The 22,261-nt window shown below is 36.2% G+C and overlaps 2 protein-coding genes across 3 annotated transcripts; one reads left to right on the forward strand and one right to left on the reverse strand.

Moving 5' to 3' along the window:
* Positions 1-462: 462 nt before the first annotated feature.
* LOC145641969 (auxin response factor 19-like) lies at positions 463-9,638 on the forward strand. 2 transcript variants are annotated; one of them, XM_081693004.1, is made up of 14 exons: positions 463-925; positions 1,336-1,448; positions 3,662-3,760; positions 3,879-3,935; positions 4,422-4,577; positions 4,653-4,737; positions 4,946-5,036; positions 5,522-5,686; positions 5,757-5,879; positions 6,053-6,128; positions 6,224-6,362; positions 6,957-8,713; positions 8,791-8,981; positions 9,087-9,638. In XM_081693004.1, the coding sequence occupies exons 1-14, from the start codon at positions 856-858 to the stop codon at positions 9,220-9,222; spliced, it is 3,258 nt and encodes a 1,085-aa protein (XP_081549130.1). In that variant the 5' UTR covers positions 463-855; the 3' UTR covers positions 9,223-9,638. The 2 variants fall into 2 exon arrangements, with proteins under 2 accessions (XP_081549130.1, XP_081549131.1); XM_081693005.1 differs by lacking the exons at positions 463-925; positions 1,336-1,448 and having other exon boundaries at positions 3,677-3,760; positions 3,883-3,935; positions 9,087-9,637.
* Positions 9,639-17,374: 7,736 nt separating this feature from the next.
* On the reverse strand, positions 17,375-20,989 carry LOC145556230 (uncharacterized). The gene is made up of 3 exons (XM_081617883.1): positions 20,701-20,989; positions 20,499-20,615; positions 17,375-18,246 (listed from the first exon to the last, which is right to left on the reverse strand). The coding sequence occupies exons 1-3, from the start codon at positions 20,866-20,868 to the stop codon at positions 18,013-18,015; spliced, it is 519 nt and encodes a 172-aa protein (XP_081474009.1). The 5' UTR covers positions 20,869-20,989; the 3' UTR covers positions 17,375-18,012.
* Between the last annotated feature and the right edge of the window lie 1,272 nt (positions 20,990-22,261).

Genomic DNA, 22,261 nt, shown 5'->3' on the forward strand with positions numbered 1-22,261 from the left:
ATCACATTTGATACACTCGTCAAGTTCTCGTGTTTTCAAAACGAGTAGAATTAATTAGGATGCCACAACGGTTGTATACATAACACACATTAATAGACCTGAAGACTAATTCACGTGAGCGAAAACTTACAGTGGGCTTTATTTATTTATTTTCTTATTGAAAACCATGGACGCTAATACGTTATCAATGTTTGTCAACACGAATACTCTCTTTGTCTATAAAAGTTCTTCCTATAACCTAGTTTAGTTTAATAGATTATACCCAATTTTTAATAAATTAATGTTAGCTTCACCAATGCTAGTAGAGCTAAGAGTTGTAGTAGTAGTAGCAATAATTCTTACTCAGTTTGCCCCACCAACTTTCTTTGGTCCCCCAATTGCCCAATCCCACCAAGCAAACTTTCTCCCTCCTTTACCCTTTTAGAGAGAGAAACCAAACAAACTCAACTCCCCTTCATTTCTTCCTCCTTTCTTCTTCTTTCACAAACTATTTCTGCAATAAAATCCCACCCAAATAAATAAAAATTAAATTTTTTTAGAGAGAGAAACATAGAAAGAGAAAGAAGGAGACTTTTAGAGAGAGAAAAAATGTCTGGAGTTTGTAGGGGATTTTAGGGGGCATACTTACAGCATATGGTCTCTCATTTGCTTAGCAACTCTCAACTTTTTTAGCTCTCTTTCTCTCTCCTCGTTTTCCGCCATTTTTTTTGGGTACAACCCCACTTCACTTTTTTGGGTGTTGCTTCACTTTTCCGGCGACCTCGCCGGAAACCCATTTCACCGGTTGCCGGAGCTCCGATCCTTCTGAGCTTGTTTTCTGTCTACTCGGGGTTTAGATTTATTGTTTTGATATCAATGAAATCTACAACGAATACACCGGCGAATACTGCTTCGCAGACTACTAATAATAGTCCGTCTTCTGAAGGTTTGATCTCTCTTGCTGAATCTGGATGAGTTTTTTTTTTTCTTTTTTTGTAATAACTAAGATTTTAGGAGATTTCTGCATTTTTGTCTTTTGACTGTAATTAATGTATTTTTTTTTTTGTTTGAGTAATTTTGGAGAGATTTTCTGAACTTTGTTCTGTAATGAATTAATCACCCACTTCATCATTTATTATTAGTTACAACGTTTTGATTTTCACGCTTGTCAATTACTGTATAAAAATTGGAATAAATCTAAAATGATCATATGACTGTTTGTAACTCTGTATTAGTCGATTATACCTTTTTATTACTATCGTTTATTTATTATTACATACCAAATGGGTTGTATCGTATAATATAAAATAATCGAACGGGGCGGAGGTGATAATACGTGTGAGGATGTGATTGCAGGAGAGAAGAAGACGATTAATCAGGAGTTATGGCAGGCGTGTGCAGGGCCTTTGGTAAATTTACCGGCCGCTGGGACCCACGTTGTGTATTTTCCACAAGGTCATAGTGAACAGGTTAGTTGCCTTTCTTATACCACCCTTTTTAATGTTCATGCAATTTTTTAACTAATTATGGTAATTAAGTTATAGTTTGTTGTTATTTTTTGGACAGTACTAGTATTATTTGGTAAGTAAAATAAAGTTAATGTGGTTTTTATTCTATTTGGGTAACGTTAATGATGTTGAAATGGGGAATGTATTAATATGGTAGTATTTGTTTTTTGTTTCCCTAATTTTGAGGAAACCTTTGAGTTTGTGTGACTTGCTAGTCTTTTTCTTGTTGCTTTTGTTTGTGGTCCATTTTTTTCTATCTAAACTCTTTTTTTGTAATTATTAGACTTGTTGAATTGTAGAATTTCTTGCTAATTATGGTCTTTAGTGCTATTTTCTTTCTAATCCAACAACCGATACTCTTATGGTAATGTCAGTCCAATGGTTGGAAATAGGTTACTAAATCCGATTAGAATTTACTCCCTTTGTTTCATGATGATTCCGACGGATAACCATGTGGGGAGGGGGGATTCTTATGTTGAACAAGTGAAGTATCCAGTATGTTTTAATGGATATGGATAGGTTTATGGATAGAACATTTTTTGTTTTATTTTAATTTTACCCTTTTTATTTTTTTTGATAAGTGTATGGAGGTAGTCCTAAAGATACACCAAACCTTATTGAGGAAGATATTGATTAAACCCTAACCTCAAAGTTCCCATTTAGTTCATGCTTAATCATAATATTAAGATTGTATTATATACCCCTAAATTCCAAAGAGTGCAAAAAAGTTTAATCACTAGCTTCAAATATAACTTCTTAAAAACTATAAAGTTGAAAATTTATGACAAAATCACACGCCATTAGTGTTATTATACACCATAATGTTTTGTATTTTTAATGATAGCTACTTATACATACTCCTTAGGGCTAATTTTAGCATTATCCTAGAAAACAGAATTTCACCAGACGGTAGGACTGTAATACAAGTAATGGGTTGGTAACATTCTCATCCAAAGTGATGTTGCCATGTTTTTGACTTCATAAGCTGTGGTCCATGGGGAATGACTTTGCAGATCATCTTTTATGGCATGTTTCTCTTTCTCATTTCTTTGTCTTGTTATTCCTCAAACTTGTTTTTTTTTTTGGTTTTTTTTTTTTTTTTTCCCCTGGTGGGCAGGAATTTCCCAAAACTATCTGATTTTCTATCTATTTTTGTTTCCTCAGTTAAATTTATTTGAAATTTGCTTGTAATTTAATCATCATAAATCATCACAAACCAACTTATTGCACTTTTTTGAATTTTGATTAGTTGTAGGGTCAAGTTTTCTAAGCCAAGATACTTTAATGTTAATTTGCTGGGAGACCCCTTGTATTAACTTTTTTTTCTTTTCTAGAAAATATGCTAGAGATACATGATATAATCAATATCTGAAATTATATTAGTGGGGAAAACAGTCAAAACACTGTCAGCAGGGGAAGACTGCTACGTGTGTTTTGGGCTATGTTGCTTCAATATGTCGTATTTGTTGATTGATTTATGTCCACATTCAGTCCAATTGGGTAAGATCAATATACAGGATATAGAAGCAGACTAACACAAGTTGAACATAATCCTCATCATCATCGAGAACACCTGAGCTAGACATTGTATACTGCACTTAGTTTTTCCTATTGATGGAAAAATCTCACCTACTGGTTACAGGGTATACTTTGATTAGCTTTTCCTCAGCACGACATCACATGCTATAATTTTGAAATTGAAATGGAGTAATTTTGGGTGCAATGTATCAAGCTCAGTGAAATAGCATACATGAGATTATGGGAGTCTGGCCTATTGTAGCTCACAATGTGTGTTGCCAGGTCTTGAATGGAGACTTCTCTGAGACTTAGATATCATTTTCTTCTATTCTAGTCTTGACCATCTTTTTAACTTCTCTGAGACTCTGATGTTATTTTCTTTTTTACTACTAATACCAGGCATCATATAAAGTTTTCTTCTCAATCTTTCTCACTTCCTGATAAACCTTTAATATTTTTGTAATCTTTCCCTTCCTAGAGTTTGGGTAAAATTGGGGAATTGCTAGTGGAGTAAGAACTATTACCTTATACTGTTAAATTGAAAACCTAGTATTATTATAGCTTCTGCCTGTATAGTTTTTGAGAAACAATTCTTGCTGTCTGCATAATATTCTTGATCTCCTTGATAATTCTGACATGAATCACAAAATGAACAGGTGGCAGCATCTTTGAAGAAGGATGTGGATGGTCAGATACCAAATTATACGAATTTGCCTGCTAAGCTACTATGCCTACTTCATAATGTGACATTGCATGTAAGATTATTTGTCTTGCACGCCGCCTCTGTTTTTCTTGGTCTCTTGCTTTTGAGAAGGATGGACTTTAATTTGATTGACAGATTGAGTACAACAGCTTACTGTTTTCTTTCTGTAGGCAGATCCAGAAACTGATGAAGTATACGCTCAGATGACTCTCCAACCAGTTCCTTCTGTAAGAACCTTGATGGATATTATTACCATATCTTTGTTTTAAAAGGATCAGTTTAGTATTGGCTGTTCTAATTGCTTTATACCTCTTGCTCTTCCAACTGGACCCCTCCCTAACGCTTGTTCGATAAGAGGGAATGGAGAGAAAGGGAAGGTAGGACAAGGTAGGGGAATAAGCTCCCTTATTCTGATAAGAGGTTGTGGGAAGGAAGAGAAGGGATCCAGTTTCCCCCCATTTTTTAATTAACACCATCCCTCCAATATCGGAGAGATTTAAAGGGAAAATGGAGCTGACTTCCCCTCCTTATTCCCTCCTCTTCCTTTCCTGTTTATCTTCCTATCTGCAGTTCCGAACATAGTGTACAGAATATGGCCAAAGAGTACCATTGGGGTGTTTGGGGGGGGGGGGGGGGGTGGATGGGGGACACATCAGGCAAATAATACAATCGTTTTCTTATGTTTTTGATCTGTTTTATTTTTTTTTCATCAGTTCGATAAGGAAGCTTTGTTGAGGTCTGATCTTTCATTAAAAGCACACAAACCACAGACAGAGTTTTTCTGCAAAACTCTGACTGCCAGTGATACAAGCACCCATGGAGGCTTTTCTGTACCAAGACGAGCAGCAGAAAAGATTTTCCCTCCTCTTGTAAGAAGTCTTTCTCTAGAATTCCTAATCTATGTTTTTGATATTAGAGTTTACGCTCATCATCTGAATGTATAGGATTTCTCCATGCAACCACCTGCTCAAGAACTAGTGGCCAGGGACTTGCATGACAGTGTGTGGACCTTCCGCCACATATATCGAGGTAGGTTCAGATTCTGGTTTTTTTTTTACAAGTTTACCTTTAATATCTGGGAAAATAATTTCATAAAAAAATCACAAGAGCCTAAAAAAATTTCACATGATAAGAAGGCAGGAAAAGCTTTAGAAATAAAACACATTTGCATGAACACATACAAAATTGTTCAGTTGACAACATTGGTTGTTAATCTCTCTTTCTGATCTTCAACCAGGACAACCAAAACGGCACCTGCTTACAACGGGATGGAGCCTTTTTGTTAGTGGGAAGAGACTTTTTGCTGGTGATTCAGTTTTGTTTATCAGGTATGGACTGTAATCATAAAAAAAATATTATAATTATTTTAAATTATTAAGCAAGACATATATACTAATGCCAAAAGGGCCCATTTTGTAAGTGGTGATAAATGGTGGTTATAGGAGTGAAGTTGTCTATAAATTTGTAAGAAAATTCAATTTCCATTTCCATGGTAATGCTAATTCACCCCGAATTAACCTTATCTTCTCAAATTACCATTACCATCCGTTTCCTTGGGGGGGAGGTGGTATTGGGTGTTAGTGAACATATATGAAGAAAAACATGAAGTTTGGGGATGCCATTGCATTACTATGAAAATTAAGATGTTATGTTGATTTTATAATTACACTTGAAACTCATCCCATTACTGCTATATGCAACTATCAAGATTGCTGTAAAATTGTTTACTTTCATGGCGGTCTGTTTCTCTGTTATGAGTTCGTTCTGAGAAGCTATACTCATTATTGTACTGACTTGTGGTTTCTTTGAGCAGAGATGAGAAGCAGCATCTTCTTTTAGGGATTAGGCGAGCTAACCGACAACCAACTAATTTATCGTCATCAGTGCTCTCTAGTGATAGCATGCATATTGGAATCCTTGCAGCTGCTGCCCATGCGGCTGCAAATAATAGTCCGTTTACAGTTTTCTATAATCCAAGGTGGGTGTCATTGCACTCTTCTTAATCACCGCTCTGCATCCTTGGCCTCATTAGATGTTGATGTGTGCAGAGCTAGCCCATCAGAGTTTGTGATCCCACTCGCGAAGTACTACAAGGCTATATATGGTCAACAAGTATCTCCTGGTATGCGATTTAGGATGATGTTTGAAACTGAAGATTCAGGAACTAGAAGGTAATTTTAAATGTTGTGTATGAGACGGTCATATTGTTTCACCTCGCTGTAAACATAGAGAAGAAATCCGTCTCGAAAATCACTGTATTGAAATCATTCTGTTGATGACTCATCTTTCATCATCTGGTATTAAGCAAATTGACTAATTGAGAATTAATCAACCAAATTTGCAGGTATATGGGTACAATCACAGGTATTAGTGATCTAGATCCTGTGCGCTGGAAGAACTCACAGTGGCGTAATTTGCAGGTAAATACTTGCTGCCTGTGTTGCAACTAATTATCCGTGCACCTTATTTTGTGCATTTTCTAATTGTTGATAGATTACTTGATATCTGCACTCAGGTTGGTTGGGATGAGTCAACTGCTGGAGAAAGGCGTAACAGGGTTTCTGTTTGGGAGATTGAACCTGTTACAGCTCCATTTTTCATATGTCCCCCACCATTCCTTAGGCCAAAGCGTCCAAGGCTACCAGGAATGCCAGGTACATATAATTATACTTCTGCAGATTGGGGTATCTATTTCCAAAAAAATCACGGTATCTTTATTTCTTCTAATTTTCCTTAGGTCTCCCATGTTAGTATGCTATCTCCCTCACATCATGACAGGATATAACAGCAAGCCTGTTTACTTGAAACTTATCTTACTGGAATGCTTTCATGAGCCTCAAATTACCCTCTGTTTAAGATACAAGATGATTAATATATGGAGATTGCTTCTTATGCTACTCTGATAATTTATTATACTACTGCTGCCCACTGGCATGTGACATTCCTTTATGAGAAATTTTAATGATACCATACTAATTTACAGTTTTACATTTGTTATTACAACGTGGCTTATGAACCTCTAATTTTCACGGGGTTGGGTGAGTCTATATGATGCCTCACTATTGGAATGAAATGATTGTCCTTCAAAAGTTTTTCTTAGGTCAGCACAAATAGCAACAGAAAGCTTAAATGGGACAAAACATGCCATTGTATCCTAATATGATTACCTTGTTGTGTTAACTGTAATGATCATTTTCTTGTTGCACTGTTTTTCTAAATGGTTCTAATCTAATCTTACTCTGTGGCAGATGATGAATCTGATGTCGACAACCCATTCAAGAGGACAATGCCATGGCTTGGAGATGATCCGCATGCTTTAACAGGCTTGAGCTTGATGCAGTGGATGAACATGCCACAAAATCAATCCTTGGCTAATCCAATGCAGGCAAATTTTTTGAATACTTTACCTGGTACTCTTCAGAGTCTTCCTGGTGCTGACCTGTCCCGTCAATTAGGATTTACTGCACCACTGATGTCTCAGCAAAACAACTTACAGCTCAATGCTCAGAGTCCAGTACAATCAGTTCAGCAGCTTGATCAGCTCCAGAAGTCAGCAGGAGCTTTGAACCCATTGAGCTCTCTAATACAGTCGCAACAACAGTTATGTGATGTTTCTCAGCAATCCTCGATGCATAACTTGATCAACCAATCCCTATCTTCAAACCATGTCCAGTCACAGCTTGTACAGTCTCAGGGTCTTGTACAAAGTCAGAATTCATTTCAACAGCCAACTTCTCTTCAAAGCCATCAGCCCCTGGGAAACCTACCCCCACAGCAGCAGCAGCAGCAAAGTTCGGGACCCAGTCAACAACCAAGCATAAATCAATTGCAACAAGTTACCGACAACCAGCTTCAGCTTCAACTTATGCAAAGGCTTCAGCAGCAACAGCACTCGCTCTTATCTCAGCAGTCTGCATTGCAGCAGATAAATCACGTGAACCAACTCCAAGAACTGCAGAGATCTCAGTCAGATGCATCTCAAAGCTTTTCTAGGGCATTGCCTTCATCACAAATGATGGATATGCCTCAAGCACAAATGAAGTCTCTCCCTCAGCCCCAGGTTATGCCACAGCAGATATCTAGGAGCAGTAGTCTGACAGCATCACACTTCTCTCAAACACCTCAGGTCCCAAAACTCCCACAGCAGCAGTCTGGTGTAATGCCTGAACTGCATGGTCCGGCTGGAGTTGCACTCAATCCTATGTCAAATCATCCTTCCACTGCAGTAAGCAGCAGTTTTGTAGGAGCTGCTGCAGGTGGGCATTCAGCGCTAACTGATGATATTCCATCATGTTCTACATCTCCTTCGACAAACAATGGTCCTATTGTCACTCAGACAGTCATGAACAATAGAAGTCACCGAAATTATGCCTTGGGAGAAGGAATAAATCAGTCTAATCTTTTGAGTTCCAATAGTTTAGAGACTATGGCAGCTCATAACTCTTTTCAAGAGTTGCATCAAAAAACTGCTGTCAAGCCTTCTGTCAACATTACTAAAGTTGAAAGCCAGGGACATTTAACCCGGCAAACATATCAGAGTATCCCTATGGATTATCTAGATACATCCTCTGCAACATCAGCCTCTCTCTCTCAGAATGATATTGTAATTCAGAACAATCCATTAGCTAATCCACAATCAAGTTTGTTAGGAGATACAGGTCACGATGTGGAGGTACAAGCTGATGTTAGAAACAACTTTCATGCCGGGGCAAGTATTAATGGCCAGCTGGGGACATCCTTGGTCTCAGATACTATGCTGACAAAAAATTTACCAAGGTCTGATAAGGATTTCTCCAATAACGTCTCTTCTGGTTGTATGCTTAGTACTTATGAAAACTCGAAGGATGCTCAGCAGGAACTCTCATCCTCAATGGTTACTCAGTCATTTGGAGTACCAGATGTCGCATTCAATTCAATTGATTCTGCATTAAGTGATGGTAGTTTTATGAATAGAGGAGCATGGGCCCCACCCCAACCATATCAGAGACTGCGAACCTACACAAAGGTAAAACTCTTAGAATTTTTCTCATGCTCTGGCTTAAAATAAGAATTTCAATGAGTGACTTGGTTGTTTATCTGAAGGTTTACAAGCGTGGAGCTGTTGGTAGATCTATAGATGTTACTCGTTACTCGGGTTATGAGGAGCTCAAGCAGGATCTGGCTCGGATGTTTGGCATAGAGGGACAGATGGAAGACCGGGGAAGAGTTGGCTGGAAACTTGTATATGTGGACCATGAGAACGATGTCTTGCTAGTGGGTGATGATCCCTGGGAGTAAGTCTTCGCATAATTAAATTACAATTAATTTGCTTCCCTTATCATTATTATCACGATCATCTATTCTGCTTAGAGTTCATATTCTGTCTGTTTCAATTGCAGTGACTTCGTGAATTGTGTTCGGTGTGTAAAAATCCTCTCCCCTCAAGAAGTCCAACAAATGAGCCTTGACGAAGATTTTGGAAATGCTTCTCTACAAAATCAAACCTGTAGTAGTTCTGATGGTGGAAATGTATGAATTTTAGAGTCATGCTTCTACCAGTTATTGTGTGCAGAAGACTAAAATGAGAGGATAGAGTTAGCCCCTGGCATATACTTGTGCTGATTTTTATGCATTGCTGCAAGCTGCTGTGATGCAAGCTGAGTTTTCGCCTTTGATATAGAAAGTTAGAAATCATTTCCCTCATTTTTGGGCAAGCCTTGTGGTATCCATTATAAATGGCTAGTAGGACAGGGAGCTCAGAAAGTTAGCAACCAGACCATCCTATGATTTCAATGGTATTCTGGCAAGCCTTCAAAATTGTAATGATGTATGTTCTAGATTAATGTAAATCTCTCTTAATTTATAAAATCAACGTTCTCGGTTCAAGTCTCTTCGAAAAGTTTGGCTTGAAAATTTTGTAGCTAATTCATTCAACCAAGTGCATTGACAATTTTCATTCTAATCAAAGTTATCTAATGACAAGCAATTTCAACTGCATCACGCTTCTAAGAGGAGTATGACAAGACCAACATATCCTCATTCCATGAAGAGATTTTGAATATGATGAAAAATAGAGAGCAAAATCAGATTTCTATTTCATTGATTGGGAAAAATGAACTGTGTCTTACAAGTTGTGTTCTATTACAAGTATTTATACAAAATATCTGAAAATATCTTGTAACAAACTATTTTGACATAAGGAATCTAATAACAGAATTCTGTTACACCAAAATCTAGAAGAAACTAGAAACTTCTAGAAACTAAGCTTAGCAGCAAACTTGATCTTCAGCTCCTTTATTGCTTCAGCTTTCCTCGAGCTCCCTTTACTTGTGCAGCCTCACATTCTGTTATAACAGAATCAGTAACCTGATCAGTATGATCATCAATACCCCCCCTCAAGCTAGGTGTGGGTGAATAAAACATACCTAGCTTGGACAATAGCTTGGACAGTTGAGCAGCAGGAAGAATCTTTGTCAAAATGTCAGCTAACTAACCATCAGAAGGAACATAAGACAATTCAATCAATCCTTCCAACACCTTGTCTCTGGTAAAATGGCAATCAATTTCAATATGCTTTGTCCTTTCATGCATAACAGGATTCTTAGCCAAATGAATTGCTGACTGATAATCACAATTCAACTTGACCGGTGTGAGATTAGTAACTCCCAGATCAATCAACAATCTCACAAGCCAAACAATTTCCGAGGCTGCATCAGCGATTGCCCTGTACTCAGCTTCAGTTGAGGATTTAGAAACAGTTGATTGTTTCTTAGATTTCCATGAAATGAGACTGTTTCCAAGCATCATCAGATAACCAGTAATAGACCTTCTACTGTCTATACAAGCTCCCCAATCTGAGTCTGAATAAGCTTGAAGAGTGACTTGTTTAGCAGCCTGTAAAAATAAGCCTTGACCAATTGTTCCAGCCACATACCTCAAAAGATGCTGCAAAGCCTTAACATGTGCCAACCTTGGACATTGCATGAACTGGCTGAGAGTCTGGACTGCAAAAGATATATCAGGCCTAGTGTGTGAGAGAAAATTCAGTTTACCAACTAGACTTCTATAGTGTTCTGGATCCTGGTACAAATTCAAGTTTCACACTAATAGGAAGAGAGGTCTTTGCTGATCTTGAAACATCCATTTCACATATCTCCAGCAACTCTCTAGTGAATTTTCTCTGACTCAGAATGATGCTAGTAGACAATCTTGAAACCTCAATTCCCAGGAAGTAGCTCAGTTCTCCCAAATCCTTTATACTGAAAGTGTCATGTAAATGAGACTTCAAATCAATCAAAATATCTTGATTTGACCCAGTTAAGATTATGTCATCAACATAAACAACAACAATGCATATATCATCTCCCTCCTTAAGAATGAAAAAAGAATAATCATTCTTGTTCTGAATAAACCCCTTCTTCTGCAGTTCTGAAGTTAACATAGCAAACCACTGTCTACTTGCTTGCTTTAACCCATACAGAGATTTCACAAGTTTGCACACCTTACTCTCTGGATTTGGAATCCCTTGTGGCATCTTCATATAAACTTCTTCATCAAGTGAACCATGTAAAAAAGCATTGTTTATGTCTAACTGAAACAATGGCCATTGGTTTCCAGCAACAACAGCTAGCAAACACCTTATGGTAGCCATCTTCACAACCGGTGAGAAAGTCTCATCATAATCCAGACCATACTTTTGTGTAAAACCTTTAGCCACAAGTCTAGCTTTATATCTCTCTAGTGTTCCATCCTTTTTAAGCTTCACTTTAAAAACCCATTTGCACCCTATAGCCTTCCCTTAGGTAAAGTTGTAACAACCCAAGTATTGTTTGCAGACAGGGCTTCTAACTCTCTATTCATTGCCTGAACCCATTCTGGGTGCTGTGCTGCCTCAAAATAGGTAGCTGGTTCTGTGATGCCAGAAACTTGAGCAATAAAAGCCTTCAGAGGTAAAGGGAACTCATCATATGTTATGAAATTGCACCAATGAGAGGGAGTATACTCAACTGTACAAACATAGTCAATCATCCAGGCTGGCTTTTTGGAGGGTCTAGAAGACTGTCTGTTAGGCTGGACTTGTGTTTGTGGGTTAGGTGCTGTAACTGGTGGAATATTTAGGGAATGTGTTTGGGTGATAGGTATAGGTTGTGTTTGGATGTTTTGAGGGGTTTCTATTTGAGAAGGGATATGCTGATCTGGGAACAGGACAAATAATTCTGGAATATCAGGCTCAATATCAAAAGTGAAAGCAGTTTCAGCTGGAAGAAAAATAGGATCTGGTTTATGAGTGGGAGAGGTAATGTGGAAAGGAAAATGTCTCTCATGGAAGATGAAATCCCTAGACACAAAAATTTTGTTTGTTTCTATTAGATTCAACAACTTATATGCTTTCTGTCCAGTTGGATAACCAAGCAATACACAGGGTGTTGATCTAGGGTCAAACTTGGTCCTGTTACTCTTCAAAGTAGCAGCATAACACATGCATCCAAACACCCTTAGATGGTCAATGTTAGCTGGAAAACCATAAACCTTTTCATAAGGTGAGACATAGCCAAGGCATGATAAAGGCATCCTGTTAATCAAGTGAGTTGCAGAAAGCAAACACACACCCCAATATTTTGCTGGAACTTTAGACTGAAAGAATAAAGCTCTAGCTGTCTCCAATAAGTGTCTATGTTTCCTCTCAACTACCCCATTTTGCTGAGGAGTATCTACACAACTTCTCTAATGAAAAATCCCAAACTTCTCATAAACTAATAACATTCTCCCTTCACACAACTCTTTTGCATTATCAGTTCTAAGACTCTTCACAACAATACCAAACTGAGTCTAAATATAAGTAACTAAAAACTCCAAAATTTCAACACAATCAGATTTATTCTTCATAAGAAATGTCCAGGTATGTCTTGACATATCATCAACAACAGTCAAGAAGTAAGAACAATTATCATGTTTTTGGAGTTTATATGGACCCCAAGTGTCTACATGTAAAAGATCAAAACACTTTACACTCTTAGTACTCTCCTTAGGAAAAGATTTTCTAACTTGTCTAGCTTTTGGACAAATTTGACAAATGCTGTCAGTACAAGCCTTATTAGAAAATTTTGAATCTACATGACTCAACTTACTAAAAGGTAAATGTCCTAATCTCAAATGCAAAAGCTTAGCCTCATCTGCAATAGCCAGATTTATTGAAGAAATACTACTCTCATCCTTCTTCAATTCTCCTTTTGAGACTGCATACAGTCCTGAATCCCGATTACCAAGAACCAGAGAATTTTTCTTGGAGTGATCCTGGATTAAACACTTGTCATGTGTAAAGATAATATCACAATCCATGTCTCTACAGATTCTATGTGTAGAAATTAAATTAAAATGCAACTCAAGAACATGCAGAACATCCTTAAGCACAATTCCATTCTCAAATGTAACTGTTCCTATATGCTTTACCTCTACCTTTTTTCCATTAGCAACAGTTATTGAGCTTGGATATTTGTTAAACACTTCATATGAATCAAATAAACTCAAATTTGAGCATATGTGATCCGTTGCTCCACTATCAATAATCTATTTTGAATTTAGACAAGTAATTAAGCAATTACCTGCCATATTAGCCATTCCACCGAACTACTTGGAACTCTCTTGCTTGTCCTGCTGCAACAGACTCACCAGCTTCTCATACTGTTCTTTTGTGAAATGATTGTTGCAGTTTTCTTCATCTGACTCTTCACCATAAGCTATAGTAGCAACTTTCTTCCCTTTATGCTTGTTATACCCTGGCTTAATAGGATAACCATGCAGCTTCCAGCACTTATCAACTGTGTGATTATTCAACTTGCAGTGATCACAAAACAAAGGTGGTCGAACATAAGACCTGCTGTAACCTCCTCTTCTTTCTTCTGTTGCTGCAAAAGCCATACCGGACTGCTTAACAGGAGCTTCAATGATTTGCTTCTGTCTCTCATCTTGAATAAACAAATTATAAGCAATTGACATATTAGGCAATGGATTCATCATCAAGATATTTGTTCTCACTCCAGCATGCTTAGTGTCAAGCTTCATAAGAAACCGGATCAACCTCTCATCTTGCTGAGACTTCAGAAATTTCTGAGTTAAGTTGCAGGTGCATCCGGTGCAATTACAAGTAGGAATAGGATTTGCTGCACTAATTTGATCCCAAATTCCTTTAATCTTGGTGAAAAATACAACAATTGAATCTGAACCTTGTTCTAACTGGCTCAAGGTTTGATGCAATGAATAAATCTATGGCCCAGAAACAACAGAATATCTATCCTCAAGATCCTTCCAGATCTCAGATGCAGTAGAAAAGAAGATCACACTCTTTGCCAAAGTATTATCGAGAGATCTCAAAATATATGAAATAATCATATTGTTGCATCTACTCCATGCATTAAACAAAGGATCTGCATCACCTGGTTTTGGCAAGCTACCATCAATGAAAGCCATCTTGTTCTTCATAGAAAGAGCTAATACCATTCCTCTCTTCCAATCTTGATAGTTTTCTCCATTAAACTTCTTTGAAACAAGTGAAACAGTTGGATTTTCACTCGGATGAATGTAGTAAACTGATCTAGGATCTTGAGTCGGATTTTGAATACCTGAATGATTTTCTTGTCCATCCATCTTCTTAGCAAATTGAACTCAGAAAACTCGACATTATCAACAAAATGTACTGAATTAATCGAAAGAAATATGAAAAATCTAATGAAAGATCAAATCAGAAATCTGGAAACAATTAATGAAACAGTAATGTTCTTAGTATTCAATGTATGATTGAATGAAAATTTGCGAAAAAAATTAGCAGGATCTTAAGATCTCTGCTCTGATACCATGAAGAGATTTTGAATATGATGAAAAATAGAGAGCAAAATCAGATTTCTATTTCATTGATTGGGAAAAATGAATTGTGTCTTACAAGTTGTATTCTATTACAAGTATTTATACAAAATATCTAAAAATATCTTGTAACAAACTATTCTGACATAAGGAATCTAATAACAGAATTCTGTTACACCAAAATCTAGAAGAAACTAGAAACTTCTAGAAACTTCTAGAAACTAAGCTTAGCAGCAAACTTGATCTTCAGCTCCTTTATTGCTTCAGCTTTCCTCGAGTTCCCTTTACTTGTGCAGCCTCACATTCTGTTATAACAGAATCAATAACCTGATCAGTATGATCATCAATATTCCACATCTCCACATTTTACATCTGACGAACTGCGTGATCGTTGTGCTCACCTTTCGGCGACCCATACTAAAAGTCACACTCCTAAAGTCCTAATTGAAGGTAACCTGCAATGCTAAAACTTTAAGTCACTGCAATCACCATTTATTCATATCATTCATTAAAGGAAGACGATTTTATCTATCTACAAGCCAAAGGAACGCAGTTTTATCTATTATCTACATGACCAAAATTTATATGAAGTAGATTTACAACCACACGGACCTTAATCAATGCCCTAGATCAAAAGTCATTTGCTTTTTGTTCTAAAGTTTCAAGCAAATAGAGGAATTATATTATGCTTGATTTTGATCAACAAAGCCCAAGTATAAATGTCGGCGAACAACTAGTGTGATAATTCAAGAAGATCATGGGTTTATGTTAGATACTTTAAGCAAAAACAATATGGGTGGATGCAACAACTAGTGTCAATGAAACATAAGAACCAATTTTTTGTTCATAATTGTATTACTTATGCTAATTAAAAACAACCTAAAATAAATTATAACCCCACAATTTTGTTTTACTAAGAAAGCCACCTTAATAGACAATTATCACCTAATCAAGGAGCCACCAACAAAATTGTATTCAATAATAGCAATAGCTAGAAATGGAAAAAACTTAATTACCTTCTAGCAATGTAGCAATACCCATCTTGATTAAAAGCTAAATATCAAGAAGTACAAGTTTTGTATAGTGCTTTTGTTGATTGCGGTTGAGATGAAGCTCAATCAACTTCCAAAACGTTTCGAGGTAATTAGTATACATGAAACCTTAATGACACATATCGAATACATCTAGTGGTGGGAAGAGACTGTTCAGAGCGGCATTCACTAGTAGAAAAATGGACATTGGCGCTGATCAATGGCCACTAGTTTTTGAGGGAAAACTGGGTGGGGAAAATAAGGGGAAAACTGGGCGGGATTTTGAGGGAAAATTATTGCCACAGGGAAGAGTACCTTGTGTCCGAGTTCCCGCCCGACCGGGCGCGAGAGATGGCCATAATGGAAAAAAGGCGGGATTTTTAGGGGTGCTGTTCAGCGGAGTTTCTTGATTTTAATTAGGAGTAATTATTTTTGTATAAATACGATTTTAATGCTTTTGTTTAGTACTTCTTCTCTTAGACTTTCTCTCTCTACTTAGTCTTAGATTATTTTCTCTCTCTATAACTTTGTTCTCTACTTTGTTCTTAATTCAACTCCTTAATTCCAATTACCACTACAAGAAAAAGCCCATTTACCGATGGGAACTACCGATGGCTGGTAAAATCCATTGGTAAAATTATAAATTACCGATGGTTTTATCAATCCATCGGTATTTTAAGAAATACCGATGGTCTAGACATCGGTATTTTTTTTCCGATGGCTTTTTTCCATCGGTAAAATCTTATTTTTTATAAAATAATAAAAAAATTTACCGATGGCAAAAAGCCATCGGTCTTAAAAAATTACCGATGGCTAAAAGTCATCGGTAAATATTTACAAAAAAAAAAAAAAAGTCAGTGTTAAAACCCTAGCAACTCCTTCCTTATTCTTTTCCTTATCTCCTCAATTCCGCCTCTAATAACACTGCTCTCCCTCTCTCCTCCTCTATCTACATCTATCTCTCCTCCACGATACTCTCTTTCTCTCTCCTCCATGATACTCTTTTTCTCCTTTCTTTTTGTCGCCCTATTCTCTCTCCTCCCTTTTTGGTTTTTTTTTTCTCAATTTAGTTGATAGTTCAGGGGTAATTCGACAGTGTTCATGGGTATTTCGTGGGTAATTCGGCGTTGTTGCGGTCTTTATGGTCAAATTCGACCATAAAAATTCCAGATCTGGAGTTTTTATGGTCGAATATGACCATTTAAACACTACAAAAAAACCAGTGAATTGCGACCGGTCGCAACTGCGCAGTCGTAATTTTAATGGTCACAAAAAAAAAAATTGCGGCCACTTGACGGTCGCAGATTAAATTGCGACCGTTTTTCGTATTTTCAACGACCGTTTTTTAAACTGACGTAATTTGTTATTTGCGACAGGAAAAGCGGTCGCAATTGCTGAAAATTACGACCGGCTAAGGCGGTCGCAAAACTCGGGGATCTGCGACAGGCATTGACGGTCGCAATTTTCAGTAAATTACGACCGCCTGTGACGGTCGCAAATTCCTGTGATCTGCGACAGGCCCTGATGGTCGCAAAAACATGGGATCTGCGACATGCTCTGACGGTCGCAATTTTCAGTAAATTACGACCGCCTAAGACGGTCGCAAATTCCTGTGATCTGCGACAGGCCCTGACGGTCGCAAAAACATGGGATCTGCGACAAGTTAGATAAACGGTTGCAATTCCTCATAGAATTGCAACAGGGCAATTTATTATTATAATGCAATTTCAAATAATTACAATTTGCATTATCGATGCCATCCTAACCTGAACCTATAACCTGTTATCATGTGATTTAATTTCAAAATTAATATAAAATAAAAATAAAATTCATAATTCATATAGATAATTATATTAATAATTAAAAAGTCCAACTTCGAACAATACATACAATAATAATGTTCAAGTTAATAGTAATAGTAATTAGTTAGTAATAGTTTTATAAGCTTAACTTTAAAACTAAGTTAGGTCTATATGAATAAGTAATGGCCTATGTTCCTTCAAAAAATAGATAAGGCCAACATGTAACAATATAATACCAATTTCAGGCCTATATTCCCCAAAAAATAACGAAATGGCCTATATCCCCCCCAAAAAAAACCTAAGGCCTATATTCCCCAAAAAAAACCTAAGGCCTATATGCCCCCCAAAAAAATACTAAGGCCTATATCAACAATACTAATGTAAGAGCTTTATGAACAAAAACTACGACACCGGAGTCTGGTGACCAAGCCCACCACCACTCATGTCCGGGTCATCTTCCCTACGAAACTGAAATGGAGGACCACCTGAACAGTTAGAGAACAAGTTCTGCAACATTGTCTCCATCATTCGCTTACTCTCAATTGCTGCCTCCTCCCGCTCCTTCTTCAATGCCTCCTGCAATTGCGTTGCAAACTGTGCCTCCATCTGTGCCTGCATTTGCACTTTTGCCTCCTCTATTCGCTCGGCAACCTCGGCTGCACACGTTCCTCCAACTGTGAAGCTATAGAAGGATTGTACGATTGCGAGCCTTTCTCGGAAGAGGGGGTGTAAAACAAACTAGCACTTGCACCTAGGCCCTTCACTACACCCTTTTTCCTACCACCAACGACCTCCCAGTATAGCTGGTTAGGGTCTGGTTGTGACCCTTCTTGAGTGGAAGACTCGTCAAGCTTCTTTTGGTAGGCTTCCTGAAATCAAACAAAACAAATTATGCATATTAAACATGTTTATAGGTTCAAATTGCGAAAACTTACACATTTTCATGCATATTCAAGGCTATAGGTTCATGAGTAGGATAAAATGGCATAAATGACCTTCTAACTTACCCATTTTCTTTGTTTGTGCTACATTCTAAGATTTTATCAATCAAATAACTCATATTTAGCATATTAAACATGTTTATAGGTTCAAATTGCAAAAACTTACACATTTTCATGCATATTCAAGGCTATAAGTTCATGACTAGGATAAAATGGCTTAAATGACCTTCTAACTTACCCATTTTCTTAGTTTTTGCTATATTATAAGAATTTATCAATCAAACAACTCATATTTAGCATATTAAACATGTTTATAGGTTCAAATTGCAAAAACTTACACATTTTCATGCATATTCATGGCTATAGGTTTGTGACTAGGCTAAAATGGCTTAAATGACCTTCTAACTTACTCATTTTCTTTTTTTTTGCTACATTCTAAGATTTTATCAATCAAACAACTCATATTTAGCATATTAAACATGTTTATAGGTTCAAATTGCAAAAACTTACACATTTTCATGCATATTCATGGCTATAGGTTCATGACTAGGCTAAAATGGCATAAATGACCTTCTAACTTACCCATTTTCTTTGTTTTTGCTATATTATGAGAATTTATCAATCAAACAACTCATATTTATCATATTAAACATGTTTATAGGTTCAAATTGCAAAAACTTACACATTTTCATGCATATTTAAGGCTATAGGTTCATGACTAGGCTAAAATGGCTTAAATGACCTTCTAACTTACCCATTTTCTTTGTTTTTGCTACATTCTAAGATGTTATCAATCAAACAACTCATATTTAGCATATTAAACATGTTTATAGGTTAAAATTGCAAAAACTTACACATTTTCATGCATATTCATGGCTATAGGTTCATGACTAGGCTAAAATGGCATAAATGACCTTCTAACTTACCCATTTTCTTTGTTTTTGCTACATTCTAAGATTTTATCAATAAAAAAACTCATATTTAGAATATTAAACATATTTATAGGTTCAAATTGCAAAAACTTACACATTTTCATGCATATTCATGGCTATAGGTTCATGACTAGGCTAAAATGGCTTAAATGGCATTTTAACTTAGCCATATTCTTTGTTTTTGCTATATTTTAAGAATTTATCAATAAAACAACTCATATTTAGCATAGTAAACATGTTTATAGGTTAAAATTGCAAAAACTTACACATTTTCAAGCTTATTCATGGCTATAGGTTCATGAGTAGGCTAAAATGGCATAAATGACCTTCTAACTTACCAATTTTCTTTGTTTTTGCTATATTCTAAGATTTTATCAATCAAACAACTCATATTTAGCATATTAAACATGTTTATAGGTTCAAATTGCAAAAACTTACACATTTTCATGCATATTCAAGGCTATAGGTTCATGAGTAGGATAAAATGGCTTAAATGACTTTATAACTTACCCATTTTCTTTGTTTTTTCTATATTATAAGAATTTATCAATCAAACAACTTGTATTGAGCATAGTAAACATGTTTATAGGTTCAAATTGCAAAAACTTACACATTTTCATGCATATTCATGGCTATAGGTTCATGACTAGGCTAAAATGGCTTAAATGACATTCTAACTTACCCATTTTCTTTGTTTTTCCTATATTCTAAGATTTCATCAATCAAACAACTCGTATTTAGCATATTAAACATGTTTATAGGTTCAAATTGCAAAAACTTACACATTTTCATGCATATTCAAGGCTATAGGTTCATGAGTAGGATAAAATGGCTTAAATGACCTTCTAACTTACCCATTTTCTTTGTTTTTGCTATATTATAAGAATTTTTCAATCAAACAACTTGTATTTAGCATATTAAACATGTTTATAGGTTCAAATTGCAAAAACTTACCCATTTTCATGCATATTCATGGCTAAGGGTTCGTGACTAGGCTAAAATGGCATAAATGACCTTCTAACTTACCCATTTTCTTTGTTTTTGCTACATTATAAGATTTTATCAATCAAACAACTCATATTTAGCATATTAAACATGTTTATAGGTTCAAATTGGTTAATCATAGACATTTTCAAGCATTTACAAGGTTATAGGTCCCTCAAATTTCAAATCACAAGTATAAGTGCCTATGTTTTGCATGCTTCCTTAAAAAATAATTTCATTAGTTTCCAAAGTTAGATGTGTTACCGAGATTTGTTGTGCCCTCTTGTTAGCCGCAACTTTTCCTTTTCCTGGAACTTCCTTGAAATGTGTCTTTAGGAACACCTCTGGAGCAGTTGGAAGCACTCCACCGGCTTTCTGAGCCTGCACAAATCAAATAACTCCATAAATGCTTAGTGTATGTAACTACTAAAACATATCAGTATCATTATATACCATTAAGTATTACCATTTTCTTTGCATGCTTTGATGCAGAGATAGAATCTTGGAAGTGTGACGGCTCAATTGGATTAGACAGGGAGCCGCCCCTCCTATTCTTCTTCGCTTTTTCTGACCTCTCCAGAAATACTGGATCCTTTCTTTTCGCCATAATTCGCTCAAACATAGCCTCTCCCATCCATCTGGGAACTGACTTGTTTCTGACCAAAACATTGTATGTAATCTCTTTCAGCCTCTTATGTGCCTTCTTTTCATACTCCTTCTTCACGAGGGCATCAAGATCAGCATTCCAAAGGTATTGTTTCTGCAAACAAGAAAAATAAAATGTATAATAATTTATTGTAATAAGTAACCAAAAAACAACAAAGTTAGATGAGTAAACTAAACTTGTGGGTTTTATAATACCGTAAACGAGTTCCACCAGTGGGACTTAGTATCCTTGTCAACCATTTCATAGTTAAGCCATGGTTCGCGCCAATGTGCTTGAAAAATATTTGTAATGGAGGTGCTCACGGTGTTATCATCGAACCTTTGTACCAATAAGCAAACAAATGAAGTCATTACATACAAATCTAACCAAGATTGTTCAAGTTGGAATGCAAATTAAGATAACCATGAGTAACTTACCATAACCCCGTCGGGTGCAAAGTCCTTCTCGCAACGGGGGTAGGAACCTCACCCATGGGAGAGTTACTGTCTTTCGTCTCAGGAACCATTTTTAACCAAAAATTAGGCGAAAAGGCTATTTATACTATTTAAAAAAAATATTCAACTATGTAGCCTGATATTAAAGTAATTACAATGAGATAAACCCATGTATTAATACACATTTACGATAAGGTAGCTTATTTGGAATGCACATTTACCATGTCTAATTCTTAACTAGTCATTATGAATCTTGCATATTAGATAAAATCATGTACAAATTCAACCATAAATCTCAAAGCAAACAAAGTTACATGGCTTATTTAATCGATTCAAGACAAAAATTTCATTACATCCAAACAATTTAATGTGATAGTGGCTTCCTTTCTAATCAAATTTCCACCCCAAACAGTATAATTAAAACCAAACTTGAAATCCACTTCGACATTAGTTCCTTTCTACTCAAATTACACCAAAGCAAATCAATTCAATTTTAACACAATCACATTAATCATCAGACTACACCACAATCTATGTAATCCCCCGTATTTTTAAATATATTATAAATGAAATTATATTTTATTTATAATATTTATTTGTATTTTTCTGGAATTTAATTTCAAAAGTTTCAATTTTTAATTTGGGTCGAAAATTATTTTGGTACAAATTTCTTATACATACATTCATTCTATAATTTATGTCCAAACAATCAAAGCCTAACCCACTTTACTTTCCTAATTGGCCCATTAATTTTATGAGGCCCAATCTTACTATTTACCCTACACCACTCTCTCTCCTATAAATACCCCATACATCCCCAAAATTTTTCCCACACAAAAGGTTAGTATTATTTACTTACTCCTTTATTTTATTTTTCTTTTCTTTTATTTCTTTTCTTTTTCTTTCCTTTTTCTTTTTTTTTTCCT

This window comes from Chenopodium album, chromosome 8, assembly GCF_948465745.1.
Source record: "Chenopodium album chromosome 8, dcCheAlbu1.1, whole genome shotgun sequence".
Taxonomy (NCBI): Eukaryota; Viridiplantae; Streptophyta; class Magnoliopsida; order Caryophyllales; family Amaranthaceae; genus Chenopodium; species Chenopodium album.

Coding starts and splice junctions, on each gene's coding strand:
- LOC145556230 (XM_081617883.1), bottom strand. CDS start 20,868: ATGGGAGAGGCTATGTTTGAGCGAATTATGGCGAAAAGAAAGGATCCA. Junction 20,616..20,700: donor CAAAGCATGCAAAGAAAATG/GTAATACTTAAT, acceptor TGATTTGTGCAG/GCTCAGAAAGCCGGTGGAGT. Junction 18,247..20,498: donor AGAGGGCACAACAAATCTCG/GTAACACATCTA, acceptor GTTTGATTTCAG/GAAGCCTACCAAAAGAAGCT.
- LOC145641969 (XM_081693004.1), top strand. CDS start 856: ATGAAATCTACAACGAATACACCGGCGAATACTGCTTCGCAGACTACT. Junction 1,449..3,661: donor CACAAGGTCATAGTGAACAG/GTTAGTTGCCTT, acceptor CAAAATGAACAG/GTGGCAGCATCTTTGAAGAA. Junction 3,761..3,878: donor TTCATAATGTGACATTGCAT/GTAAGATTATTT, acceptor TTCTTTCTGTAG/GCAGATCCAGAAACTGATGA.